This window comes from Hippocampus guttulatus, chromosome 7 (assembly GCF_054856545.1).
Source record: "Hippocampus guttulatus isolate MCC_2025c chromosome 7, RoL_Hgut_1.0, whole genome shotgun sequence".
Lineage (NCBI taxonomy): Eukaryota > Metazoa > Chordata > Actinopteri > Syngnathiformes > Syngnathidae > Hippocampus > Hippocampus guttulatus.
Window position 1 is genome coordinate 16726882 of NC_141267.1, and position 25765 is coordinate 16752646.

Genomic DNA, 25765 nt, shown 5'->3' on the forward strand with positions numbered 1-25765 from the left:
GCCGTCTCCATATTTCATGTATGTCACTACATGTGAAGAGCAGGCGTGCATGGCGTTATCTCCACGAGTAACGTGAGTAATAACGGCGCGCATGTGCGCGCGCAGTGATAACTGACGCAAATTGGTGTCTGAATGTTGGAGCGTTTGTTTGGGAATCTCAATTCCTTATCAGTCTTTGCGCATGACTGATTGCTCTGTGTGCGTGTGCGTGTGTGTGTGTGAGACCATAACTGAAAAGAGAGCCGTCTCTCTCGCTCTCTCTCCCTCCGCCTATCTGTTCAGTTCCACCTTAAGAGCAGCTTTAGCAGCCTGTCCTGTTTGTGTTGAAGCCAACAGGCACAATATATTACAGTCTAGGGCTTGCTGCTGAAAAGCCCGCTGGATCCTCCACTGACCTGCTCTTCTTTCCTGTTTTCCTCTTTTTTTTGGACCCCCCCCCCCATCATATTAAAAAAACAAAGCTCTCTCACACTCTGTCCTCCTCCCCATTCTGCAGCAGCGTGTTACAAAGGAGGAAGACCATCCATCTGTGTGTTTATGTTTCTGTCAGTGGACGGCCGGGTGAAGAAAGGGCACCAGGAGACGTGAGGAGCAAGAGGGGGAGACGAAAAAGGAAAAAAAGAAGAGGAGGAGGAGGAAGAGGGAGAGAGGATGTAATTGTCATGTCACTCTGTTTGGACCTTGACTGATCACAGCAGGAGGAAGACTGATAAGAGGAGAGCGTGGAAACTAAGTCTTGTGTGTTCTCATGACAGTGTCGGATAGCCCCGCATTGGATTGACTTTGCAAGAAGAAGAAGAAGAAGAAGTGGACTTTGTGAACCCGTGGAGGGCAGAGGAGTGGAGGGCCAGGGGACTAACCTGGCCGTCAAACGGACTGGAAGCCTCTCCTCTCCTGGGATCATGTACCCTCAGGGCAGGCATCCGGTAAGTGCATCCCCATGTTTTAGTCTCATTCATTTTTTTGATTAAATATTTTTTTTTTTGGCGGGGGGAGGGGGTGGGGACCTCTCTCCTTCTCCTTAGTCTTCACCATACTTTCTGTTTTGTGTTGTGTTTTGGAGCACTAGTCGAGTCTTGGAAGAGTACTTGCTCCTCACTACGGTGTGTACGTTGTACTGGAAGGTGGTCTCGACTCGACGCAAAGGCTTATTTAATTGACAGTTACATTCCCACATAGCCATTGTCACTTGGAGAAAAATCCTGCTGTGCCTTCCTTCGCTTACCCGCCCTCAAGTGCCGTCAGGCAGTGACGGTAATGTAGCCGCCAGGGTAAAACAAAGGTTAAATACAAAGTGAGATAAAGGTGAAATATGCAGGCAAACATAACAATAAATAATAACATTAAAAAAAGGGAAAAGCCCAGAGGGGTGAATGACAGCTTGCTCTCAGTGTGGCAGTTTTTTTTTTTCCCTCCTCATGGCCCGCTCGCTATAATCAGATTTATTAGTCATTCTCCATGTCTGTGATACAAATAGGTCAGTGGCCACTTTGCTGTGTGAGCCCGCAGACTGACTTCCCTGCCAGATAATACACACACACACGCACACACACACATAACTATCACAGAGAATTATGAATGACATTTCACAAGAGTCAGGCATGAGGAATCAATTACGTGTGCACGGAGAATGTTAATAAGACTGCTGAAAGAGAGAGGAAGTGAAGTAACAAAGGCAGAAAGTAAAAGACCCCCCCCCCCCAAAAAAAGGGCATTCTTGAAAAATAGCAGAAATGAAAATGAATGAGAGGAGGGAGAGTGGGAGCATCCCTCCTCACGCTTGCCGACATGACTTTTTGATAAAGTTGCACCCCCCCAACAGGCCGATGTCCACCATCTAACCCCCACTCCCACGCTCACACTATTTGTCCATGACACCCCCCCCCCCTCCCTTTTACTACCACCATCCCCTCCGCCAGCACGTCTTTATTTCTGGTACAGCAATGAAATGTGATCCATGACGAAGTGTGAGCGAAGCAAACTCGCACGCAGCCTCACAAGTGCGGTCGTTTGTGTGCGCAGCTATACTGCAAGTACTGCAAAAGGAGTGAAGCTGGAAATCTTTATGATCGGCTTTATTTCACGCTGAGAAAGCGGCACATCAAATTTAAATCACACCGTGAAGAAAAAAAAACCCAAAATGGTTCCTTGGTTATAAAAACACGATGAGGCTGTTCGATTTTGTGTTTTTTTTCCAGTGTTTTTACACAAAACGCCGTGAATACTGAGCATGGCGCACTAGTGGTTAGCACTTGTGGCTCACAGTTCTGAGTTACGGGAATCAAATCTCAGTCCAGGCTCATGAATTTGATTGAAGATGCACTGATACTATTTTCTGAAGTACAAATAATGACATTTGAGTACACAAATACTTCACTTGCCAACCAGTCCACTTAACTGCAGCGCCTGGTCTTTCAGTTGTGTTGTGTTTCATTCCGAACACTAGGGGGCTTATTTTGGAAAAGGACGACATAAGTCAATATGTAGACGAAATAAGAGGCGAAAAGGAAAGCGGAGTCGAGTAGGAAGCTACGGGGCGCCAGAAACTTCGCCGCTTCATCTTCCATTTTGCAGATCGTGTTTTGCAGTAAAGGAGTGCGCCACTGCTTGATTTTATTTTTTTGGAGGAGGCTTTGAGTCTGTGAAGGCGTTAACACATTTGGTCATGTTGTTGCCGTGTTTTCATTTGGAATTTGCATTTTTGTGGAAGGGAATAAGAGCCGCGATCAGGATTTTCAGCTCCGCGCAGTCCATTTTTGGGAACGCACTCATATCATTCGGAACACGCCCCGAGTTCATCCTGGTTCTCGTTTTAGACACAATCTTCCTCTCCGAGTGCAGCTGGAATATTCATTTCCTGTTGTTCCGTCTCATGCAAATGCTCTAGCTTAAGCGCGCACGCAGGCAGGGTCTGTAAATGACTGTGGAACATTCGCATTTAAACACCGTCAAGGCGCACAATTGGAAGGGTGAGCAAAACGTTTATTGTGCCTTCTGATTGACTGGCAACAAGTTGAGGATGAACCCCGGCCTCTTGCCTAAAGTCAGCTCGGATAAGATCGAGTTCACCCGTGACCCGAAAGAGGACAAGCACTTCGCAAAAGGGTCGGATGACTCCATGTTGACAGTCAGCTGTTGGATCCGATCCATTTTGATTTCAATCGATTTGGACAACGCAGATGTTGCAAGTTAACCTTGGTTGTAAAGCAGCAGAGGACTGTTGTTCCAAGTCGATGCCTCCTTGCATAAAAACGTTCAACTTCCCGTCGGCCGGAATGGACGTGACTTTTCCTTTCTGCGGCTCTGTCCCCGCGGAAGTGGCGGAGGATTTCTTGCAAAGATGAAATGGCAAAAGGCACGATGGCTTTTTCTTATTCGATTCAGATCTGCATTGTAGACTGCTCGGTGGATCGCGAAGACGGTTTGGATTTTCTATGCAGCCGTGTCATTGATTCGACTGGATGTTTGTGTTTCCGCAAGAGTGTTTGTGCCCTGTCCTTTCATGTTTTATGTGTCCATTTGCACCTCAGTGTCTGTCTTGGTGTGTTGTCTGCGTATGTTTTGCCACGAGCTATTCTACTTAGAAGTCGGACCGATTTATTGTGATGACACACCAGCGCCTCTCCTCACATCTGAAACACACACCTCAACGCTTTATTTCATAGGAGCATCAAGACACACTCACGCACACACACACACACACACACACACACACACACACGTCTGCCATGAATGAGAACCAGCCTTTCACGAATGTGTGCACGCATAATCTGAGCGCGATGTTTGAATTTTGTGAGTTTTATGAACAAGCAAATGCGGCAGATAGTTTTTCTTCAACTCGTTTTTTTTTTTTTTGTGTGATGCTAACAGTTGGGTGCCAGTGTGCAACGATAACAATAGAACCGGAAATCGACCTTATTGTGAGATAGGAAAGGTGCTTGTTGCCCCATATATCATGGGTAACACAATTACGGTTGACAGATGGTTTTACAGTAATTCATTTGAAAAGAAATATAGGACTCTATTGTATTGTACTTTATCAAAACATAATAATAATTTCCTCACTATACAGCTCCATCAGGTAGCATTATAATGTGTACATACAGTATAAACACAAGAAGACACACACAACTGCTCAGTAAGCTGCAGTAATATTAGCCTTTTTTTCCGCAGAGGATAAAGAATTTATGCCCGAGAGTATTATGTCTGCCTCATGTTTCTGCACCATTTTTGTTCGTATATGGCTTGCTTAAAGGGTTACAAGACCACGACATTGATGCTAGCTTTGTTCGCCCGTGAATGGTGTCTTGCAACGTTTTAGGATTAAAGATAGCAGGTTTGATTCATTAAATACACAAACTGTAATTCTCCTTGTTACATGTTTAATTTTAACAGTAAAGTGCTGGAAGCGAGGACCTTTTTTGAAGAACTGTTCACTGGCAACTTTCTGCTTGTTGTGAATTTCAGTTGCATCAGTTTAGCTCTTGTGGCGAAAACGTTTGAAAGGAAATCAAGAATTGACGGAATGAAAGCTCTGAAGTCGGGTCACTCATAATTTGAGGCATCACTGTTTTAATTGACTTTCCATTTTACGTTATGTCCTCCTACTCGCAGCAATCAAGCAAAATCAACTAGCTTCCCGTAACTGCGAGATTGCAATCTTCTCATCCGGTTTAGGATTGTCCGGTATCTGTGTATCACGCTGCTGTCAAACATTTTCTGCTAATTTGCCACATCCAAAATGAAAGTTGTTGAGCCGCCAAACCACAAATGCCTTTCCGGACTCACCCACTGCGTCCGTACATAACACGATATGATCCGATGCGCCCGCCGCGGTGAAACGGTTTCTCAGATGCCAGCATATCCATCCTTCAGTTCAAAAAAAGCAGTGAGTTGCAAACGCCGAGTCACACGGGGCGCCAACGCTTGGCATTTCTTATCTATTCGTGTGTCTTATGCCACTAAATATTTCATCAGCCGATGATTATTTCATGTTCTATCTGAATGTGTGTCTGCTTGTCTCGCAGACGTGCTCATACAAAATGAAGAACGAGGGGGTGAAGAATGACGGTGGGGGGAGTGGAAGATGCCTTCTTGCTCAGGCATGCCTACTAATGCCGCGTTGGTAGAGTGCACCAGAGGCTAAACGGCGGGAGAGTTGGAAGACGAGCAGACAGATCGAATTATTTCTTACCCAATCACTCGCAGATGAGCATCTGCTCCGCACTTGAGCTCTCATTTCAAGTGGTGGGGAGGGGGAAAAAACACAGCAGCTGATGTGAACAGAAGTTTGGCGTTACAAAAGACAGACAAAGTGAGGGAGACTCACAGAAATGTAGGGGATAGCTTTCAGTCAGAATGCAGAACAAATTGTTGCTGACGTCAACCACCAGATGGATAAAAGTGGCACTTTCAAGAACCTTGTTGCCTAACCATCGCCGCCTCATTTTTGCGAGCACATGTCACCGATGCCCCTTGAAAAGCAAGAAACGGTTATTGACATGGGATGATAGATTTTTCTGTTTGATACACAAGCGGGGCGGCCCAGTCGGTGGGTGAGTGGTTAGCATGTTGACCTCACGGTGCAGAGGTACCGGGTTTGATTCCAGCTCCGGCCTCCCTGTGTGGAGTTTGCATGTTCTCCCCGGGCCTGCGTGGGTTTTCTCCGGGTACTCCGGTTTCCTCCCACATTCCAAAAACATGAATGGCTGATTGAACACTCTAACTTGTCCCTCTTTGTGAGTGTGAGCACGGATGGTTGTTCGTCTCTGTGTGCCCTGAGATTGGCTGGCAACCGGTTCAGGGTGCCCCTGGCCTACTGCCCGAAGTCAGCTGGGATAGGATCCAGCACCCCCCGTGACCCTTGTGAGGATAAAGCAGATCGGAAAATGGATGGATGGATACAAGGGTGTCTGATGTTTGAAAAAGAATTCGTCAAATACCAAAACTTAGTCAAACCTGCCCCTGCGCAGATTTGCAACACACCTTGCAGCAGACTAGAACTTGGCACAAAAATAGATCTCTCTGTATTATAATGTATAAGACTATATATTGAATTGGACTATTCATGTACAACTCGTGCCACAAGATGCAACCTCGTAAAAAAAATCAATCCTGTTATGTGAGCGAGTCAAAACAGGCCTCAACCGCCTCCCCCACCCTCCCCTTGTTTACCTCTTCCCCCCCTTCTCCGCTGGCCATCGTTAATCCTCCCTAATTCTCCGCTCGGGGTGTGCCAGCCCGTCCAAATTGTGATCGACTGCTGTCCCACATGGTGTATGTGTGTTTCGGTGTGTGCGCGTGCGCACATGCATGTGTGACTGCGTGTGGATGGGCGGGTGTTAAACCTTCACATCACCCCTCCCCTCTTTCACATCTACCTCTGAGATTAACAGGATCAGTTTTTGATATCTGATTCCCTATGACGGCTGCATCTCTGGCTCACGCGCGCACACACACACACACACACACACACACACAGTCTACTCAAAAATCCAGGAGGCGAGAAGCTGTTTTTTCGGCCTTTCGTGACAGCCTATCGAACCCCCAAACAGTCTGCGTGGCCATCTGTCACGGCGCAGGAGACACCCGACACACTCGCGCACTCAACTTCAACAAATGTTTGCCGAGGCCGACATACGCCACGGACGCCCCCATCTTTTGTAAATATTGTCCATGTTTTCCTTTCCCTCGGGTGCCTTTTTTTCTCAGTTTAACTTGGCTTCAAAGGACCTCCAGGAAATCGGAGCAGATCACGTGACGTTTAGCTGATCGGCATTGACTGAAAAAGATTTTAAAAAATTTCTTCATTCTAAAATGAAAAATAAAATATTGTAGTTATTTACTTAATTTGAACCACCGCTGACTTACAACCATATGAAAAGGTATCATCTTGGGATGCCTATATTCACCTTTTCATGCACAAATAATGATAACCTACATCATGATTTTTTCCCTCAAGTGTTTTTATTAGTTTTTAGGCATGAAAAAAAAATGGATGGCAACTCATTCAGTACCAGCCAATTCTGGACCAAGTCTGAAAAGACGTTTAAAAACGTCTTTGGGAGTGAATGAGTTAAGGGTCCACAACTGTGACATTAAGATAAAATAATATAACGGAAAACAACATTTGAAGGTGTCTACTCTCGTAACCGCTGTCACTGAAAAGGTTATAAAAACAACAACAAAACAAAACAATAATTAAGATGAAGAAGTGTGACGATTCAGATGTGGTCTTCTTTTTCTTCTTAATTGCTCCAGCAGAAGTTGGATCACTTGCATGTCAAGGGACCGGTGTTTATTCCCACTCACGTGTTTGTGTCGAGAAGCCGTGGGAGATGTAAATCGATTTCTTTATGTAACCCCTTTGAACGATAGGGGCCTTTCCTTTTTTTACATTTAAATGCAGTTAGGACATTGAGAGAAAAAGCAGAGGATGCTCTGATCACTGTCTGTGATCTGTGTGTCTGTCGTTCTTAACGTCAGCCGATTGCTTTGTTCAACTGGCTTCTATGGCCATCGTATGCATTTCAGACCACATCCGAATTTGATCGCATCCTTTGGAATCTCTTGTAGCTATCTATGACCAGACATCGTCATCGTCGATTCGTTTTTGTCTCACCGAATGTGCTACGTGAAGCATTTCCAATCAAATTAAAGACTTTGTGGAGTTGTCTTACGGTGTGGTGTACATATGCTCATACGAGCAGATGGTGTGAGTCTTACAGAGGCTGGATGGGCACGCTTATGTCGACTACAGTAAAGAAAGAATAGGAGGGATTAGGGGGGGGGGGCGAAAAGTATTTCCTTCATCTTCCGCCTCCCATCCCCGGCGGGGGTGTCACGGGGATGAATGGCGTTCTATCTCACACAGTCAGTCACTCTCTCATCATCTGGCTCTGGCGCTCCTCTGTAAGAACGTCACAGGAGCCTATCACTGGCTCAGTCCATCTGTCTGTCAGACATGTCGTTATCTTATTATTATTATTTTTTTGTATGTCAGTCGCCGCCCGCTATCGTCACCCTCCCTCACTCTTTGACGAATGTGTGTGCGCTCCCACGGATTATCTACTGTACATGCATATTGATGTTGTCAGCGGGTCCATGGCCGTATTTGTCTCGACCCCACTCTCGCACCACCCCACCCAATCGCCCCTGTGAGAACTGTAGAAATCAAGGTCAGTGGGGATCTTTTGGCAGACTCCCCGCCATTCCTTCAACCCTTCATCCCTTACACAGAGTCACACACACACAAAGTTAGCATATGTTGTGCCCATCTCCAGCTCCCCGCTCTCTGCCTGGTCTCGGTTCACTTTAGCTCGGCTCAGCTCGGCTCGGCGGATTAATTACTGGGGGGAAGCCCGCACATCTCTGACCTCCGCCGTTGGACTAATTGAAATCTAATTGAATTGTGCTTGTCTAGACTAATGGAGCTCGCCACTGAAACCGCCAATCTTTTTTTGCTTTGGCTGTGCGGGCAGATCGCCATGAGGGCATAATACCACTTTGTGCATTGTGCGATGGGTTCAAATGGATGCTTTGGGACTTGGGCTGAATGATTAACTTGCTCGTGTTCTGTCATTTCATTGAAAGGCTTCAGAAGGGAACATGATATTCGCCTTTTCATGTCAGCCGCGTTACCATTGAATTGTAAACGTGTGAAGTTGTGCAGTGTATCCACCTGTTACCATTCATACAACAGAATAAGTCATGGCATGCAGAAACAGAGTCAGTAAATTGAGATGATGGCATTATTTCAGGATACATACTTGTGGCATTTTTTGTTTGGTGGGGTGCTGTGAGATTTTTTTATGTTATGTACTTTGGTTCAGTGAAGTTTGAGAGAGACTGAATCTAGATGGGCAGTGTGACCCCTCCCCCCCCGCACACTCCTTCCCCACCCCACGAATGCATCGAATATGAATGGTAATTTCCTTACTTGGGGAAAGAGCATCTAAGGCATCCTCTGTCGTTTCTCCAAGCTCATGACAAATGTGGAGGATGGCGGCTGGTCCCCCGAGAGGCGTTTTGTTCTGTTGTTCCTTGTTTAGCTCTTAGCAGGAGCCTTGATTTTGCTGGAAGTTATTCCAATGACGTTTCCTCCCTCCGCCGCTCTTTGTAGGCTCGAATACATTAGCGTGCCGCCAAGAGAGCGGGGAGGATGCTAATGTGGAAGAGCGGGAGGGAGGAGAAAGAAGAGGGAAAAGGAGCAAGAGTCATTAGCGGAGCACACCGCTTTATGATGTGTGGGAAGAGGAAGTGACCTTTCTTCACTTTCATCTTGGCGCTCTCTCGCGCGCATGCACACACACACGCCACACACACACACACGCACACGTGCGCACACACAGCTGAATGTCTGTCTTTCATCCTGTCTTCACGTCTGTCCTTTCTCTCCCGTCAAGGTCCCCTTGCAACCTGGCCAGTCTTTCAAGTTCACCGTCCTGGAAACTCTGGACCGCATCAAGGAGGAATTCCAGTTCCTCCAGGCCCAGTACCACAGGTACGGCGGCAGCATGTTCACGTGTATTACAGAAAACGGTTGCATTTGCTGGTGTAAACAATGAATCGCTGCCTGATGTCCTCGTTCTCACTTGCTTTTGATATTCTCAGAAAATGTAACGGCTGCCCATAGACATATTTGTCGGGAAGCATTGTTTTTAAAAGCAAGACGAGGAGAAAAAATATATATTGCTGTGGCAGAATTTTACAATACTTGACGGCAATTTTCTGCCAAGCAGTCGGGTGTGTTTCCGCCACTGGCCGTTTAAGGGGAATGTTAATAGCTTCGGAAGTAGCTTTAGTACAGTTGAGATATTTGAAAATAATCTTGTGCCGAGCCGCTGATTTGGCTGGCCAATTTAACTCATTCAGTACCAGCCAAGTCTAGACCAAGTCTGAAAAGACGTTTAAAAACGTCTTTGGGAGTGAATGAGTTTTAATTGAATTGGCCGATATTAGATTTCTAAAAACCGGGGAGAGAATGATTATTATCATGATAATTTTTTTTCCAGATTTTTGTCAGGGTTTTTTTTTAAACATATTACAACATGAGACAAAGATAATGACATTCAAGTGATTTTTGATGACTTTATTTATTTAATATTTATTGTTGTGAGCATTAAGGCACCCCAATTTTTTTTTAATTACTCAGCCATTGATTGGTCAGCAGAAATGTATTCTGCCAACTCCTGGAATCGGCATGCGTCTAAAAAAAAAAATCTTGCGGCATCTTCCTGTGAAGGAACTATGTTGACGTGACACATCTCAACCAGTTGTACACTCACAGCACACACTTTCTTTACAGTCATATGCACACTCGGGGTGCATTTTTTTTCTAAGGCAAATCATCATTATTTTTAAGGATATTAAAAAATGAGTTTGAAATTATAATACTGTGTTAGGTTAATAGTTTGTGGTATATTTGTGGTCTAACCCATGAAAATAGGCAATCATAAACTTAAAATATATCTGGTTGGCAGCAGTTATTCACAATTATTTTCTATCCCTGACAGGGCACGGTTCCTATCTCCGGCGGCGGATTACTGTTAACCATCTCATTTGCATATCCTTGTGTGTCCTTCTGCAGCCTCAAACTGGAGTGTGAGAAACTGGCCAGTGAGAAGACCGAGATGCAGCGCCACTACATCATGGTGAGTCGACTCACAGCTTTTAGCAACCTTGTTAGTTTCACTGGGTTTCCCACTTTGTTCCGATCAGTCTGCTCTTTGTTTTCGCACTGAAGAATTATCCGGAACTTCCGGTGCAGTTTGTATATTGGGCAATTTAGTTTTAGACCACTGTAGTGAATCCAAATCAACAGTGGTAAATGGATGTGTTTGTTGAGGAAGTCATTGTCAGAAGTCAACGTGTGGTGAAGTTTAAAGGAGTTTGTAAAGCGCTACTTGAGCGATTGAAGATGAAGCATTGATGTTCGTGCTTCATGCAGTGATTCTCAACCGGTGTGCCGCAGCTAGGTTAGTTTGGAGAGATTGACAGCTGTGCCATGGAAAATGATCCACTTACACTGCATTGATCTGAAACTTGCCAACGTTCATCTGTCTACGGCAGGAATGGCTAACTGAGTGGGCCCTTGATTAATTAAAAATGTGAAATTACATTTTTTTTAAAATGGGTGGGGAAGCAGGTGGGGGGGGGGAGATTAGAAGGATGTTTCCTTGCAATAATGGACCCCTGCATACTTGTGGTTTGGTACCACCTAGTTGCAGATTTTTTTTTTTCAGTATTTCTTCTCAATATTATTTTTTAAATTTATTTTTGGGCTTTTTTTGGGGGGGGGGGGGGTTGGTTTTGTTGCCCAGTCCCTATTTTCCTCATTCATCACTTGATGGCAGACATCGCTGGTCATTATAAACCACTTATAAGGTGAGCAATGGTTGTCGTGGTCATGGCAGTGGTAAAAGGATCAGATCTTGCGTTATCGCTTGCATACTTCTCAAAATGTCTTTTTCAAAAGTATATTTCTCCATTTCTGTCCCACAGTCATTTTTCCCTGTTCTGTTCCATTTTTTTCTCCCCCCACCCCCCTTCTTGCAGGCTGAGCTCCTCTTTGTCGGTGTCTATGTGCGACTAAAGGCTCACATGTATTGTAAGCCTTTGTCTGTGGTACAAAATCCACGCAGAGCTGAGCAGAATTTGATATGCACCGACTGCAAAGCTGCTCGCCTTTCATAAACCTGGGAGGGCTGGCCGGATCAGGACTTTAAGCTGGATAGACGCACAGATGGGAAGGCAGGAATTTAAAAATAGAAGGATGGAGAGTGAGAGATGGCGTGATGCATTTACAAATACACACAAGGGTGAGAAACAAATAATGCAGACATAAAAAAGAAATGGCAGCGAACTCCATCCATTTTCGCTCGTGCTTATCCTCATTCGGTTCCTGGTTGAATTGCATCCTACCCTAGCTGACTTTGGGCAAGAGGCAGGGTACATCTTGGACTGGTTGCAGTGACATGAACACCTACTGTATGTACAAATTAGAGTCTCCAGCGAATGAACTTGCATGTTTTTGGGAGGAAGCCAGAGTCGTTGAAGAAAACCCACACAATGCACGCAAAGAACATGCAAACGCAAAGCAGACATGCTAACCACCACTCCAGTGTGAGGCTATGAGCAAAATCAAGAATCATGATGAGTGAACTTAACAATGTCCGTCTGGGTGAACTAGCTAACTTTAGTTTGTTTTTGTTTTTCTTGCAGAAATGTGTGCTTAACATGCTGTTGCTCTTTGCCCTTTACTGATGCTAACTGCCACATATGCTCAAAATAAATACGCGGTACAACTCGAATTTACGCTTCCGCCATGCATGTTACTTTAGGGGTTGAATTGATAAATCGCCAATTGCGTTTTGTGGCATTCACAACGCAGACGCTTCGCATCAATTAGCAGGTGGTTGCTTGGCACTGCAAACCTGCAGTTGCGCCTTTAACGAACGGAAAACCGACAGTGGTGGCACGAAGATATCAATAATGTCGCTGCTTAACCACCAACTCGACTATCGTCATTTTTGCGTCGAAGACAGAAAAAAAACTGAAGCTGCTCCACCACTAATGTACGTGTCATAAAAAAACCCGCACACTCTCTCTTGCCTGTCATGGATGATAATCACCTTGCACAATAGAAATGAACAGAAGCACCGGAGTCGATAGAACCAAAATAAATAATCCACACTCCGCCCATTCTGTTACTTGGATACTACAACAGCTATGCGTGCAGTTCCTGTCCTTACAGGTTAGCTCGGTAGGCTGTTTTAGTTCTAACATCGACTCACCATTGTGCACTGGCCGGCTACCGTGACACGATGCTTTTCGGTCAGGGTTCAGAGATGGCAGTCAGTGTGAAGAGGAGGAGAAGGAGGAGGAGGCGCGGTCAGCGCAGGGATATTGAGGCTCAAAGGCAAAGATTGTTTTAGAGGGAAAAAAAAAATCACTCTGTGTCAAACTGGCGAAAAAAAAAATTGACTCGTGGATGAAGAGACGGACGGGTGGAAAAAAAAAGCGGGGACCGGTGAGAGCGGGAGAACGACACAGATGGATGACTGATACGGGAGGGAGAGAAAAGTGGAAATGACTGAAGACGAGAGAAGAGTTGAGAATGTTGTGGTGGGAACGAACGGGAGGAAGATAGCGAACTCATGCATAGTGTGTGCGTATGTGTGTATATCTATATCGATATCTATCTATATATATCTATCTATCTATCTATCTATCTATATATATATATGCACAGACACGTAAATCAGTGTGTGTGTGTGTGTGTGTGCATGTTGTTGGGTTGTTGTTTTTTTTTCCTGCACTGCTCGCCACGCCGCACTGCTCCTCCCGTTACCATTCATCAGTTTTAGGATCTCCATATACCAGGCAGAGGCGCGACAAGCTGGATGACCTCACGCATTATTTCGCTACCGCTGTGAACATCCGCCGTCATGTTTGCACATCACAAAATTTCAGTGCTCAAACGCCGTCACCGATGTCTTTATCTTCCATGGCGCACGCGAGGATTATGTCGTCTGCGCGTTCTTTCTTCTCGTGCTGGTTCGTAGTCGTCCATACATCTCCAAAATAAACTGTTGCCACCGGCGGGGGGGGGGGGGGGGGGGTAAACTGCTCTGAGTTGTGTGTTTTTCCTCAAGGGCAATTGGTGTTTACAAGTGAGAAAGGCTGTCAAGGTTTTCAGAAAGCAAAAAAGCCCAAGATCATAATCAACCCTGCACTTACGACATGCACGTCCTGCATATGAATAAGATGTTACGAAAAGGCGACTTTATTTATTCATAAAGTTTGAATTGCAACTCCATGAAAGCAAAAATGTGAAATGTAAAAAATTAAACCAGCCGTGCCTCGTAATGAGCTGCGTGTTAAATCGTACCCTGTTTTGTATGATTTTTTTTTTTTTTTTGGGCGTATACACCAAAGGTGTCGAAAAGGGAAGCGGTCCAAAGGAGGGATTTTGTCACAAATATGAGTCCTTTTCTAAAATAGTAGTCAGTAACATGATAGAAGAGTGAACCGTCACCCAACTCTGCCCCATTCCTAGCTTACCTTTTTGTATTTTGTGTATATATATATATATATATATATATATATATATATATATATATATATATATATATATACTGTATATTTTTTAGAGTTTTAAAGATTTTCTTTTTCCCCCCACCTTGAACTGAGTATACTCACTACTTTGCACCGTGAATTATTGGCAGAATGTCATGTCACAGGCTGACACGGAGACACACAAGCGTCAAGGCGCTTGCATCAAACAGGCAGCATGTAAGGGTCTGTGTTGTTTGTTGCATTGATAATTCACGACTCTCAGATTTCACTGCTTTCATGGAACTCCAGCGTGTGCGCGTGTGTTTGTGTTCTTGTGTGTCAGTTAAGGATTCATTGTGGCTAATCACATTCACGTCAAGTGCAAAACTCCTCCCTGGAGGGATGACGTTGTAGACCTGGGGCGGTGCTCATGAAGTGATCTTGCTTAGCACAGGTTTTGAATTTGAACATATGTTCAAACTACAGTACGAGCACATGGAGCACTATATGGTTGTAGTCTTATGATCCTTGACCTACATTGGCATTAACACACGTCTTTTTGTTTTTTTTAATACTTGGTGATTTTCTGCACACTCACAGTCCATCGGGACGGGTATTCCCAACGCTTCGCTTTTTCCATATTTTTGTTACTGTACCGCCATGTTCCAAAGTGGATTTGTTAAATTTTTCATGCAACACCGTATGTTTTTGTTGTTGAGAATTTGGGAAATATCTTTGGGGGGGGGGGGGGGGGAGAATATATTACATTAGCATTCACGGCCTTTTCTCAATACTTGGCAGCAATTACAGCCTTTTTCAAAACTGATGACACCAGCTTGGCTTACCTGTCTTGGCACACTTTTGCCCATTCCTCGCAAATCCATCAGTTTTACGGAACCCCCCCCCCCCTCCCAAAACCTCCAACATCTGGGAAGAAGGCTGTACCTATTAACCCTTTGAGGGACAGCGGTTAAAAAGGGTGAAAGAGTGGAATAACAGCAAGTGTGGTGCTATGAATACTTTTCTGAATACCCTGTAAATATGAGGCAGTACTACCACGCCATTTCTTTGTCAATTAAGGAAGAAAATGAAGACGACGGGGAAAAAATTACATCGTTGCTCTGATAAATATTACAAAACTAATGGCTTGAGTTAAAAAGTTCCCCAAAAAAAACAAGCATCAATAGCAACTCACAGTGCAGAATAATATTAGGTTTGTGCGTGTGTGTCGCAGAGAACCAAAGGCTCTGCAGGAGTCCGCTGTTATTAATCGGCCGTGCTGCGCAGACAAAATATCGCTTCATCAAAATTCAGAATGAAAAAGAGTGACTTGATCAAACCGAGTTGCCTTTACTCGTGTTTGTCAAAAGACACCAAACAAACGGAATGTTCCCTGATGAGCACGTAAAAACGTTGGTGTCCAAAAGCTGCTCTCTTTCCCTTGCTTCGCTTGTAATTTTAGATAAATGAAAAAAAAAATGGAATCAACTCAATGTTTAATAGTAGCTTGTGTCTGGGCCTGAAATCCATCTGTGTGATTAGACTGGTCGTGATTCTCCGGTGCTCTACCGGGTCATCCGAAGTCGCGGCTCTCCGCTTGTGTCGGCAACTCTGGACTATGTGTGTCTATTATCGCATTTCTCTCCGCCTCCTTCTCCTCACGCGGCTCCCCTGTCAGATTCAGAATGACACGCTGTGTTCAACATTTCGGCAACTTTTTTTTTTTCTTTCCCCCTTCCATCAAAACGGGTAATAGCAAAGCAAAGGAAGGAGCTGAGGATAAGGCGGCAGAAACGATAAGAGAGTAATGACGGAGGTGTACGAGACCGTAAAAGGCTTGTGCTTGTCAGCTGGGAATATAAAAATGGAGAGCATAAAAGAGGTGCTGGACCAGCCAGGACACCTTTCATGTTGTTAGCCTTCGCATCTGTGAATTTGACGGAAAGTAATCTAACATACCTGATTTGATTTGATTTCCAAAGACAGATTCGGTTTTTGTCCAAAAGTCGAGGGCCCTCATTAGGGTTGAGCATCCTTTTGAATTTGGATGATTTACGATTCCGAGTTTGGTTCCTATCCGTCCATCCATCCATAGGAGCCTATCCCGGCCATCTTCGGGCAGTAGGCGGGGGACACCCTGAACCGGTTGCCAGCCAATCGCAGGGAACACGGAGACAGACAACCATACTAACAATTCTCAATTCCGAGTCTTTTTTTTTTTTTTTTCCCCCAATCACACACTTGCGAGAAAAATGTGTTTTGTTTATTTGTGTAATCCTGCTGACTGTAGTTACCATTTTTTTTCCACACCAGGACTTCTATTACAAAAAGGCCATTAAGACTATAAAGATTGCGGTCACCTTTTAATATAGTCAAGAAGTCAAGAAATTTTGCGAACATCGGCACCCTGATAAGTATCTATAACTATATTGGACGTAACCCCCAATCAATGCCTGTGATTGGACCTCTGCTGCGAAATCCAAAGTACCGCCGGGTACAGTTGCTCTTTTGGTCTAAAGTTGCTGTTTTTGGAGTCATTTGGAATCGTAGCGGAATGCCTCCAAATTTGAACCCGGTCCACCCAACAGATGGACGAGACTTTACTGCCAAAGTTTTGAAGGGCGTGATTAGATGATACAACAAGAAACGTGAAACTCTTGTTGATAATTATTCTTCGCAACTTTTCGATGTTTCGAAAACGACGCAGGAGACTCGTGTAAAATTGCTTCCCAACAGTTTGGATGAGATTTGTGAGCATAGTCTTAGCCGTCCGTTCAAGCGGCGGATTTTGAGGTTCTCAGGATTTAAGAGGGTCCAGATGCAAAGGAGGTGTGTGTGTGTGTGTGTGTGTGGGCGGGTAGATGAGCGAGACAAGCTCACCCAAGAGACACCAAAGAACAATGAATTTGCAAAGGCTTAACACACACACACACACACACACACACACACGCTCTGCAGTGGTTCAAGTTGCAAACACACGTGTGTAAACGTCACTCCCACACACCCTGTTTTATGAATCCAGATGCGCCACTCGCAGCAGAGGTTTGTGGTGTACACACATCGTCGTCCCCTTTCGATAAACCGCTTTAACACTGAGAAGGATCCTTTTGTGCGAGCTGGCTTTCCCCGCAGAATATATGAAAGCGAGAGCAAAAAAAAAAAAAAAAAGAGGTTTTTTTTTTTTTTTTTCAATGCCCCGAGGGTGTAACTGCCGATTACAGGGACAAATGAGCAAACGCTCCCTCCAGACCGCAAACAGAAAGTGAAACCAAATAACCGTCGGTTATAATCAGGAGAACATTACAGGTCAGAGCTTTTTAAGATGAATGAATGTCCAATGGACTGACCAAAAGGGTTCGGCTTGCACAAACTTGCCTTCAGGGGCCACGTGAGGAGAAAAGTGACAATAATACTATGAGCCTATGACTAATAGGGGAATTTGAAAATACAATTTGAAATATGTGTCATTTCTGATTTCCCACCCACCACGCAAGCGTCATAGAGCTGTATGTTGATCATCGGGAGGAACAAAACACGCGCGCGCCTTTTTCTATCATCTGCGAGTGGGCCCGTGTTTGCCCTTCACGCTTACTGACGTCAGCCCGTTGCTTTATCGACCGTCTGTCGCGCCTACACACACACTTGCTGTGTCAATGGTCTACCTAAACACGTACGTCGCCGTGTTTTTATGCAGTGCAGAGTGCAGCGACTCACCACAGGGATTCTATCATGGGACGTGCTGGGGGATGGTGGGGACAAACTTAGGAACCCTTTTCGGGACAGCGGTTACTACAGCGGACAGCTTATCATGTTAGCAGGTTACAGGGTGCATGAAAGGGTTGAAAAAAAAAGATATTTTGGCTCTGTGATTTCAGCTACCTTATAAATCTTTATATCGAAGCATTCCTACGAATGCTCGGTGCTGAATGGGCATTGGAGATATTTCTCTCCATCTTATGTTTGGTTCTTTATACTAAATTCTGGGTACTGCTAATTTTTGTAATTCACGGTAATTTACTCACTCACTTGAGGATCAAACTACTTGTCACTTGACTTCCGTTTGCCTTGATTCTATTTTCATGAGAGAGTCGCAGAAGCATCCCTCGCGGCGGTTTGCGGGATGGCATTTTAATTAAACAGTCTCAAGGGAACGTAACAGAAATGAGATGAACATCCCGCTTTTCAGTTTTCACATGTGCATGTCTGTCGAGGCTTCTTCGATGTCACAGCCGCCAGTTCGAGCCTTGCCAGCAGAACACAGCGGCATCATACATCCCAAATATAAGGTTTCGACTAATGCGGAACTATCAAATATTTTTATAATTGATTATCTTACTACATATCCTGTGGATTAATCGAGTAATTGCATAAAACAACAAAATATGCACATGAGGTGATTATTGTTGTCCCCTTGGGTGATTGTGAGTACGTGTGTGGATTTGCAAGGCGGCGTCTGACCGGGTGAGTGACGTGGGTGTCAAGGAATGACAATGTTGAGATGCCTGTTGCGAGCTCAGGTTTGGCTGGCCGCTAACTGTTAACCAGTCTGTGTGTTCAATTCTTCTGCACCAGCTGTAGCAGCTCGTGTCGGAATATGCTTATTACGTCTTTATGCGGTGACCATTTGATTCGAAATTGCGTTGATAGGCTATGCTAACCCTTTCGTCCACCCTGTAACATGATAACGTGATAAGCCGTCCCTGAAAGGGTTACATTTGTTGGCCATTGTAGACATGCCGTTGCGGTACGTTACACAGGTTCTACTGCAATTGGCTAGATGGCCTGAGTCAGAGTTGAGCGGAGCATAATAGCACAAGTGAAGAGGCTGACGGAGTAGACGGAGAGAGAATTAATAAGCATGGGCGGAGAGGAATTGAGTTGAAGAGAGGGTTGGCGGTAATGACGGCAAGTTGAAGGAGAGGCCGATGAAAGATGTCGCCAGGGTGAAAGTGACTGTACGAAGTGAGACGTTTATGTGGACGCGACTCGGGGAGCGCTTTAATAGCTTCGAGTTGTCAGGTGCGATGTGTGAAGTGTGTGTTTCCATACGTGAAAGACATTCCGAGATGGCTCGCGGTGGCTTTTTTGTACGTTCGCATCGACGAAAGTGATAGGAAGACAGAGTTAAGTACGCAACGGCGCTCCGCGAGGAAGAGAGACAGAGAGAGAGAGAGAGAGAGAGAGAACACATTCAAAGCTAAGGGGGAAAAAAATTGACAGACATGACAGAGTGCCGTGAACTAAAAAATGAAAAACACCTGAGGATGATCACTCAAGAGATGTTATACGGAAAGGAGAGTGCCGCAAAAAAAAAGTGAAAGGATAATTGGCAAGGAAATGGAGATTTTGAAGAGCAACGCAAATCTTCAGCTGGCTCAGGTTTCGACTCGAGTTTGTTCCGTTTGACAGCCAAGATCTTCCAGAATTGCAACCGTATATAGCATAGCTCATTTACTTTCTCGCTCAAATTTGAAATGCATCTCTCGTTGAAAATCAAAATGTTGCACAAAGATTTGTGTACGCAACAAATTGGGACCTGGAAAGAACCCTAAAATGGAGCCAAAATTGCTTTTCAGGTGTGCATTTTTAAGACTTTTTTTTGTGGGTCTCAACATGGTAGACGTGAACCAAATTTTATGTTGTTACAAGAAGAGCATCTTAGACCATCATCGGAGGTTATGGGCGCGACGTCTACCAAATGTGCGTTTTTATCAAGATGACCACCAAATATGGGGCCTTTTTTGTGGCATCGTAAAATGGTGATTTATTTGTCTGAAGAATGTTTGACGTTGTCAAATGTCTTTGAATAGTTCGGGCATCACCAAATTATTTCTTCTACTCTTCCCATTTTCAACTTGACACTTTTTGGCTGGTCATGTTATATCTTGAGGGTTATAGAACGAAGCTCTTCTTGCTTCAAAAAGACTCCAAGGCCCATAGATTGGCGTGAATAGTCAAGACCCGACTGAGTAGCGAGATGCGAATACAGAGGAGAGGTTGGCTGAGGCGAGGAGGAAATGGAGAGAGTCATGTGTCGCTCTCATCAATCAGACATTGCTCATCCAGCAGCTGACTTTGTCACGGCGACGGATCCTCGCTGGCTGCGTGCCGTCGTCTCTCCATTATGTCACTCAGACGTTTCGTCGGCGAGCCACGTGTACATGCTACGCGGGGCGGGAGGTATTTAGTCAGCACGCACAAAAACCCCGCTCGTGTTTACTGGTATCGACACACGTGCAGTCAGGACGGGCAAGGTTGGAACACATTTTCTGCTGCAATCAACACGCAACACCGGAATGACCGTTGCCAGACTTTTTTTACGTATTACTGTCATAAATGCTTTTGTGTTGCAAGGTGACCGCGACGTGTTAAATGAATTTAAATCAACTGTACGATAAATATGGCAGCCCGGTGGACGACTGGTTAGCGCATCAACCTCACAGTGCAGAGGTCGTGCGTTCGATACCGACCTTCCTGTGTGGAGTTTGCATGTTCTCTCCAGGCCTGCGCGGGGTTTTCTCCGGGTGCTCCGGTTTCCTCCCACATTCCAAAAACATGCATGGCAGGCTGATTGAACGCTCGAAATTGTCCCGAGGCGTGAGTGTGAGTGCGGATGGTTGTTTGTCTCTGTGTGCCCTGCGATTGGCTGCCTGAAGACGGCTGGGATAGGCTCCAGCACCCCCCGCGGCCCTTGTGAGGAGAAAGCGGATCGGAAAATGGATGGATGGATATTAATATCGGGAATAATGAACATTTTCAGGGGTGGCGGCTACTATGAACCCTTTCTGGGTGACTACAGTGGACAGCTCATCATGTTGTCAGGTGTCATGATTCTGTTTGTGACCAACAGGTGGCACCGTCGGGCTCTCCCTGCAGCTGCACACCTGTTGGTCGTTCTGTAATTATTGCTTTAAAAGGACGCCCAGCCCGACCACTCGTTGTCGGGTCATTGTTTGTTTGCTGCTGTCACGTCTGTTTCGGTTATTGATCGTTTTTGCTTCAGTCATGGTTTTGTTTGCTACTTTGGATTGACTTTGTTTTCCAGACTGTGCATGTTCTGGATTTCGTTTCCTTAGTATTTTAATACAATTCTTCAAGTACAACCTGCTCCTCCCTCCTGCCTGCTTTTTGGGGTCCACCACCAGCACGCAACGTGACACAGAGCGCATGAAAAAGTTAACAAAGGTTCGCCGCTTATGTCGGGGCTTGGTTCCGAATCGGATTCCGAGATGGTTTGCATCAGGGTCCACTCCTATTTTGGAGCTTTGCAAAGCAACAGATGTCAAGCGTTCCGTAAAAACGTTCTGACCAATGCGTGTCTTTTTTGTTTGTCTCCGCAGTACTACGAAATGTCCTACGGACTCAACATAGAGATGCACAAACAGGTAAGAGAGATTTTTTTTTTTCTCTTTTTCACACTGTGGAGCTGGAACGTTGGTACGGCGGATGCGTGCATCCGCGTGTGCGTGCATTTACCGAGTAGGCGGTAGGAGGTAATTGTTTTTATTTTACACACTCAAAACACCGAATGCCACTTTGTCATTTCGTGTGGGCGGGGGTTATTTTAGTGATTCTTGTTCCCTCGACGACTGCTCCGCCTCCACATATTTAAACAAGGTTGGCAAATTAGCCAACACATTTTTTTTTTCCAAACAAAAAAACAGTCAGATGGAATTAGTGCTTGGTTTAGTTTCAAACCTAAATGAAGTCACCTTAAGAAAAAAACCAAAAACATGAACATGCTCGACGTTCCAAAAGCAGCTGCGTGTTTGTAAAATTTGAATGCAGTCAAACGAGCGCTTGGGCGCTCAGCAATTATCCCGCAATCACGGTGTCATTTGTCAGTTAAGGTAATGACAGCGCACCAACGTCTAACCAGTGGCTTTCCGTCGGCGCGGTGTAGTAACGCTCACTTGACTGCAGCGGTTTGTCTATCACGATCACAACTTTCAAGGCTGCGTTTTTTATTCACCGTCTCGCACATAGTTAATTAATATACTACATAAAATTAGGGCCCGACTGCCTTTTTAATCTTTTTTTTTTTTTTTTTAGGCTGATGAAGAGCCTGATATTCGGCAGAATAAAATTCCAGTAACCCATTAATCTTACCAACAACAACATAGATGCGCTGCCTTTAAAAATGCCGTGGCCTATCGAGTGCCTTGTCGTTCTCATCTCGCTCTCACTCCTGTACGGCAGCTCTGGCAGCAGGGACTGAGGAGGGCTTACCGAACCGGCGCGGCACTCCGCTGACATCAGGGTTTCCTAATAGCGCAATCAATCACGGTTGACTTTCTTGGGAGCCGTACTGGGGACTAATTTACAGCACAGAGCGAATGACGTTTACGTTGTGACAGGAGAAAGCACAAGTGACCACGTCAGCCTTTCGTGCGCCAATAATGATAACCTGTGACCTGATAACGTGATGGGCTGTCCACTGTGGTGACCGCTGTCCCTCAAAGGGTTAATAGTGAACCGAGGTTAATTAAAAAAAAAAATCAACAGCTTGTTTATTGAAAAACATGTAAGGTGGGGTATTTAAAAAATAAAAACTGGTTTTCAATTTGACCTAAAATGCCGTGTACACGCATGGACAAAAGGCTGTAAACAAGAACCCCCCCCCCCCCCCAAAAATAAAAATCCATTACGTGTTTCCCTTCGACTCTCGTGTTTGAAGTTCTTCTCTCTGCTCTGTATTCTCACCAAAAACAAGTTCCTCTCTGGTCTGCAGCCACAGACATGGGCCACGTTTTGGAAACGGGGAAAGCCATGAATGACTTTTTATGATCGCTTCGTTGCACTCGTAAAAGCGAGAAACATGCGCAATCCCGGTGACAGATGGATGGGTCGCATCGATTCCAAAAGCTGACACCCGACATGAGTATTGACAGAGAAACACAAGGGAATGAAACGCTCAAATGCGGAGACGGGAGAATAACTTTGAATTTTCAAACCGCATTTAAAACACACACACACACTTTAAGGATTGAAACGGTCACATATTGTTCCTCTTATTGCCAAGTAGAGTAAGTTATGACCATTTTTTTCCCTCATCTGGCATTGATTTGTGCGGTTGCAAATTGAAAATAGACCTCCAAAAAAAACACACCGCAGCTGAAAGAAAACAGAATGAGTGGTCCGTTTTTTTGAAGATTATTACTGCTTCAAAATAAATCACTGTCAAATAAGGATTGTTCACTTCCCCCCCCCCCCCCCCCCTGAAAGCGGCGACAATATTATTGAAAATAGCATCTTTATTCTTGCGAGATGACTACTTTATAGAGATGAAATTGTCTTTTGTTGATTTTGAATTGTGGGAGGAAACCGGAGTAGTCGGAGAAAACCCACGCGGACACACGGAAGAACATGCAAACTCCACACAGGAATCGAACCTCTGCATTGTGAGGCCGACGTGCTAACCGGTCGACCACCGTGCCGCCTCGTCAAAATGATTTGTTTTTTTTTCTCGTGAGGTTCCGTCTTTGTTCTCGAAAAGGAAACGCTTTAGTGTTGTAAAATTACAGAAATGAATGCCGGGGGCGTGGCGAACCCAGGTCCCTTGCATTTTGTTCCATTTTCACATCAAGTAAGCATCAGAAGAAGGAAAAAAAAATAAATAAAAGCAAACTTTGAAGTTACCCAGTTTATCCGGGGAAATAAAGCCGATATCGAAGAAATGTGTAAAGGATCGAGATAAATTGGTCGGATGAAAGAGGGGAGCGTAAACAGGAAGGATGGGGATGAAGGAGCGATTGATAAAGACCTCTGAGAAGAGATGAAATGAGATGAAGCTGGAAAAGAAAGCGGTGGAGGATGGCGGAACGGAGGGGGGGCAGAGTGAGAGGGAGACTTCAAGGAGCTGCACTGAGATATAACGATTCATGAATAGATTTAACAGTATCTGCTCTTATTTCCTCTCCTCCTCCCTTTCTCCCGCTTCCAGCTTCCTCTTTAACATCCCGTTATCAGTCTCTGTCTTCCTCCTGCTCATCATCATCATCATGAGCGGCGTGGCCGTCGCGTGTGCCAGCATTAATTGAGCTGTAGCAGCCCCCCCCCCATCACCACCATCTTTCTCACTCGCTGCTCTCGCTTCTTCCTCTTCTCTTTTTCCGCTTTAAGATTTGAACCACACAGGATAAATAACAAGCCACGCCGTCTGTCTCATTTTTATTCCGATGACGCTATGGATGTCCTTCTTCTCTGCCGCCGCTTCCGCGTGCAGTGATGCGACCCTCTCCCGACAAATCATCGTTTGCCCCCCTCCCCTCCCCGCCTCCGCCCCCACTTTCTATGCGCACAGACTTTGGAATTCAAACCTACAGTATCCTGCGCGGCTCCACCGAGTTGCTCGAATGGCCCCGGGCGGGCTGTGCGTGTTGTTCCGCCCCGAGGAGTGTGGTGAATGCATGAATGAGATGGAAGGCTTTGCTGGACCGGTCTAAAGTACTCATAGCCTGCTGAAGTGCAGCCTAGGAGGGAGAAAAAAAAAAAAAAAGGACAAGTGGTATGACAGGGAATAAGATATTTCCTACTTGTCATCAGAAGCTGCCTTCAAGGGGCCGCGTGGTGAATAGAATGTCCTCAGCTGGCCAATGGCAGCGACAACCACGCTAGACGATAACTACGAGGGAACCTCATTAAACAGCTTCAAGCACGCTCAGGGATGGCAGAATCACGTACACCACGGGTGTCAAACTCAAGGCCCGGGGGCCAGTTCCGGCCCGCCACATCATTTTATGTGGTCCGCGAAAGCAAATCATGTGTGTCAATTTCCCTGATCCTTGCTAGAATCTGCACCGAAATGTCAAATTGTCATGTGTAATAAATAATGTTATTTTGTTACCCTGTTAACACTCATTCAAAAAAATTTTTGAACAAACTATTGTAGTTGATTTGACTGATTTCAAAACTGGCAATCCATCAATTTGTCGCGTACAAGTAATAATATACAAACGTTGATTTATTTTCACTGTCGTAACGGCCCCCCCGAGGGAAGACATAACCTCAAAGTGGTCCGCGCCAAAAAAGAGTTTGACACCCTTGACGTACACGTAGCATGTTGCATTCGGGATACTTTCACAACGTTGGTAACACGCAGATTCAACACTTCATTCTGTACAATTGTAATGTTGTTCAAATAGGGAGATGGCAATATTGAAAAACAACAACAAAAAAAAAGCCAATTACCTAACATGAGGCTTTAAAACTTTTCATTCAATTAAGCTATTCTCTCTGCTCCCAAATGCTGCAGTCGTGTCAGCTGAATCCACACCTTGCTTAAATGGCAACTGTCAATCAAATGTAACTACTACAACATCCATCCATGCAGAGCCTATCCCAGCCGTCTTCGGGCAGTAGGCGGGGGACACCCTGAACTGGTTGCCAGCCAATTGCAGACTACTACAACGTGCAATAATGAATATGCTGCTTTGCTGCATCGTTTCTTATGCCTCCACATGTTTGAGCCATTCTTAAAACCCTTGTCTCTACGCCAGCTGCCAAAAATCCCCCCTTTTGTACCTTGCTGTGGCATTACATAACACGCGCGCATTTACGATCGACAACGAGGCGCTCACTCATGAGTGGCCACGCCAGCCAAAGAAGCTGTCCGCGTGCTGACTGTCAAGTCAAACTACCCCGAAACAACATTTCAAACAAAACAACAGCACAATAGTTTTTATTTAGATGCCATTACGTTGCGCAA

General features: G+C 45.1%; 1 protein-coding gene across 5 annotated transcripts in view; it reads left to right on the plus strand.

Moving 5' to 3' along the window:
- The window catches only part of tle2b (TLE family member 2, transcriptional corepressor b), a 64032-nt gene that overhangs the window by 2736 nt on the left and 35531 nt on the right, over positions 1-25765 (plus strand). For 2 of the 5 annotated variants that reach the window (XM_086115131.1, XM_086115134.1), the window contains exons 1-4: positions 390-926; positions 9405-9502; positions 10589-10652; positions 21399-21443. In XM_086115131.1, the coding sequence (XP_085971257.1) occupies positions 903-926; positions 9405-9502; positions 10589-10652; positions 21399-21443 (231 nt within the window). In that variant the 5' untranslated portion in view covers positions 390-902. Of the gene's footprint in view, positions 1-386; positions 927-9404; positions 9503-10588; positions 10653-21398; positions 21444-25765 lie in introns of those variants that run through there. The other 3 variants (XM_086115132.1, XM_086115133.1, XM_086115135.1) reach the window with 3 other exon arrangements.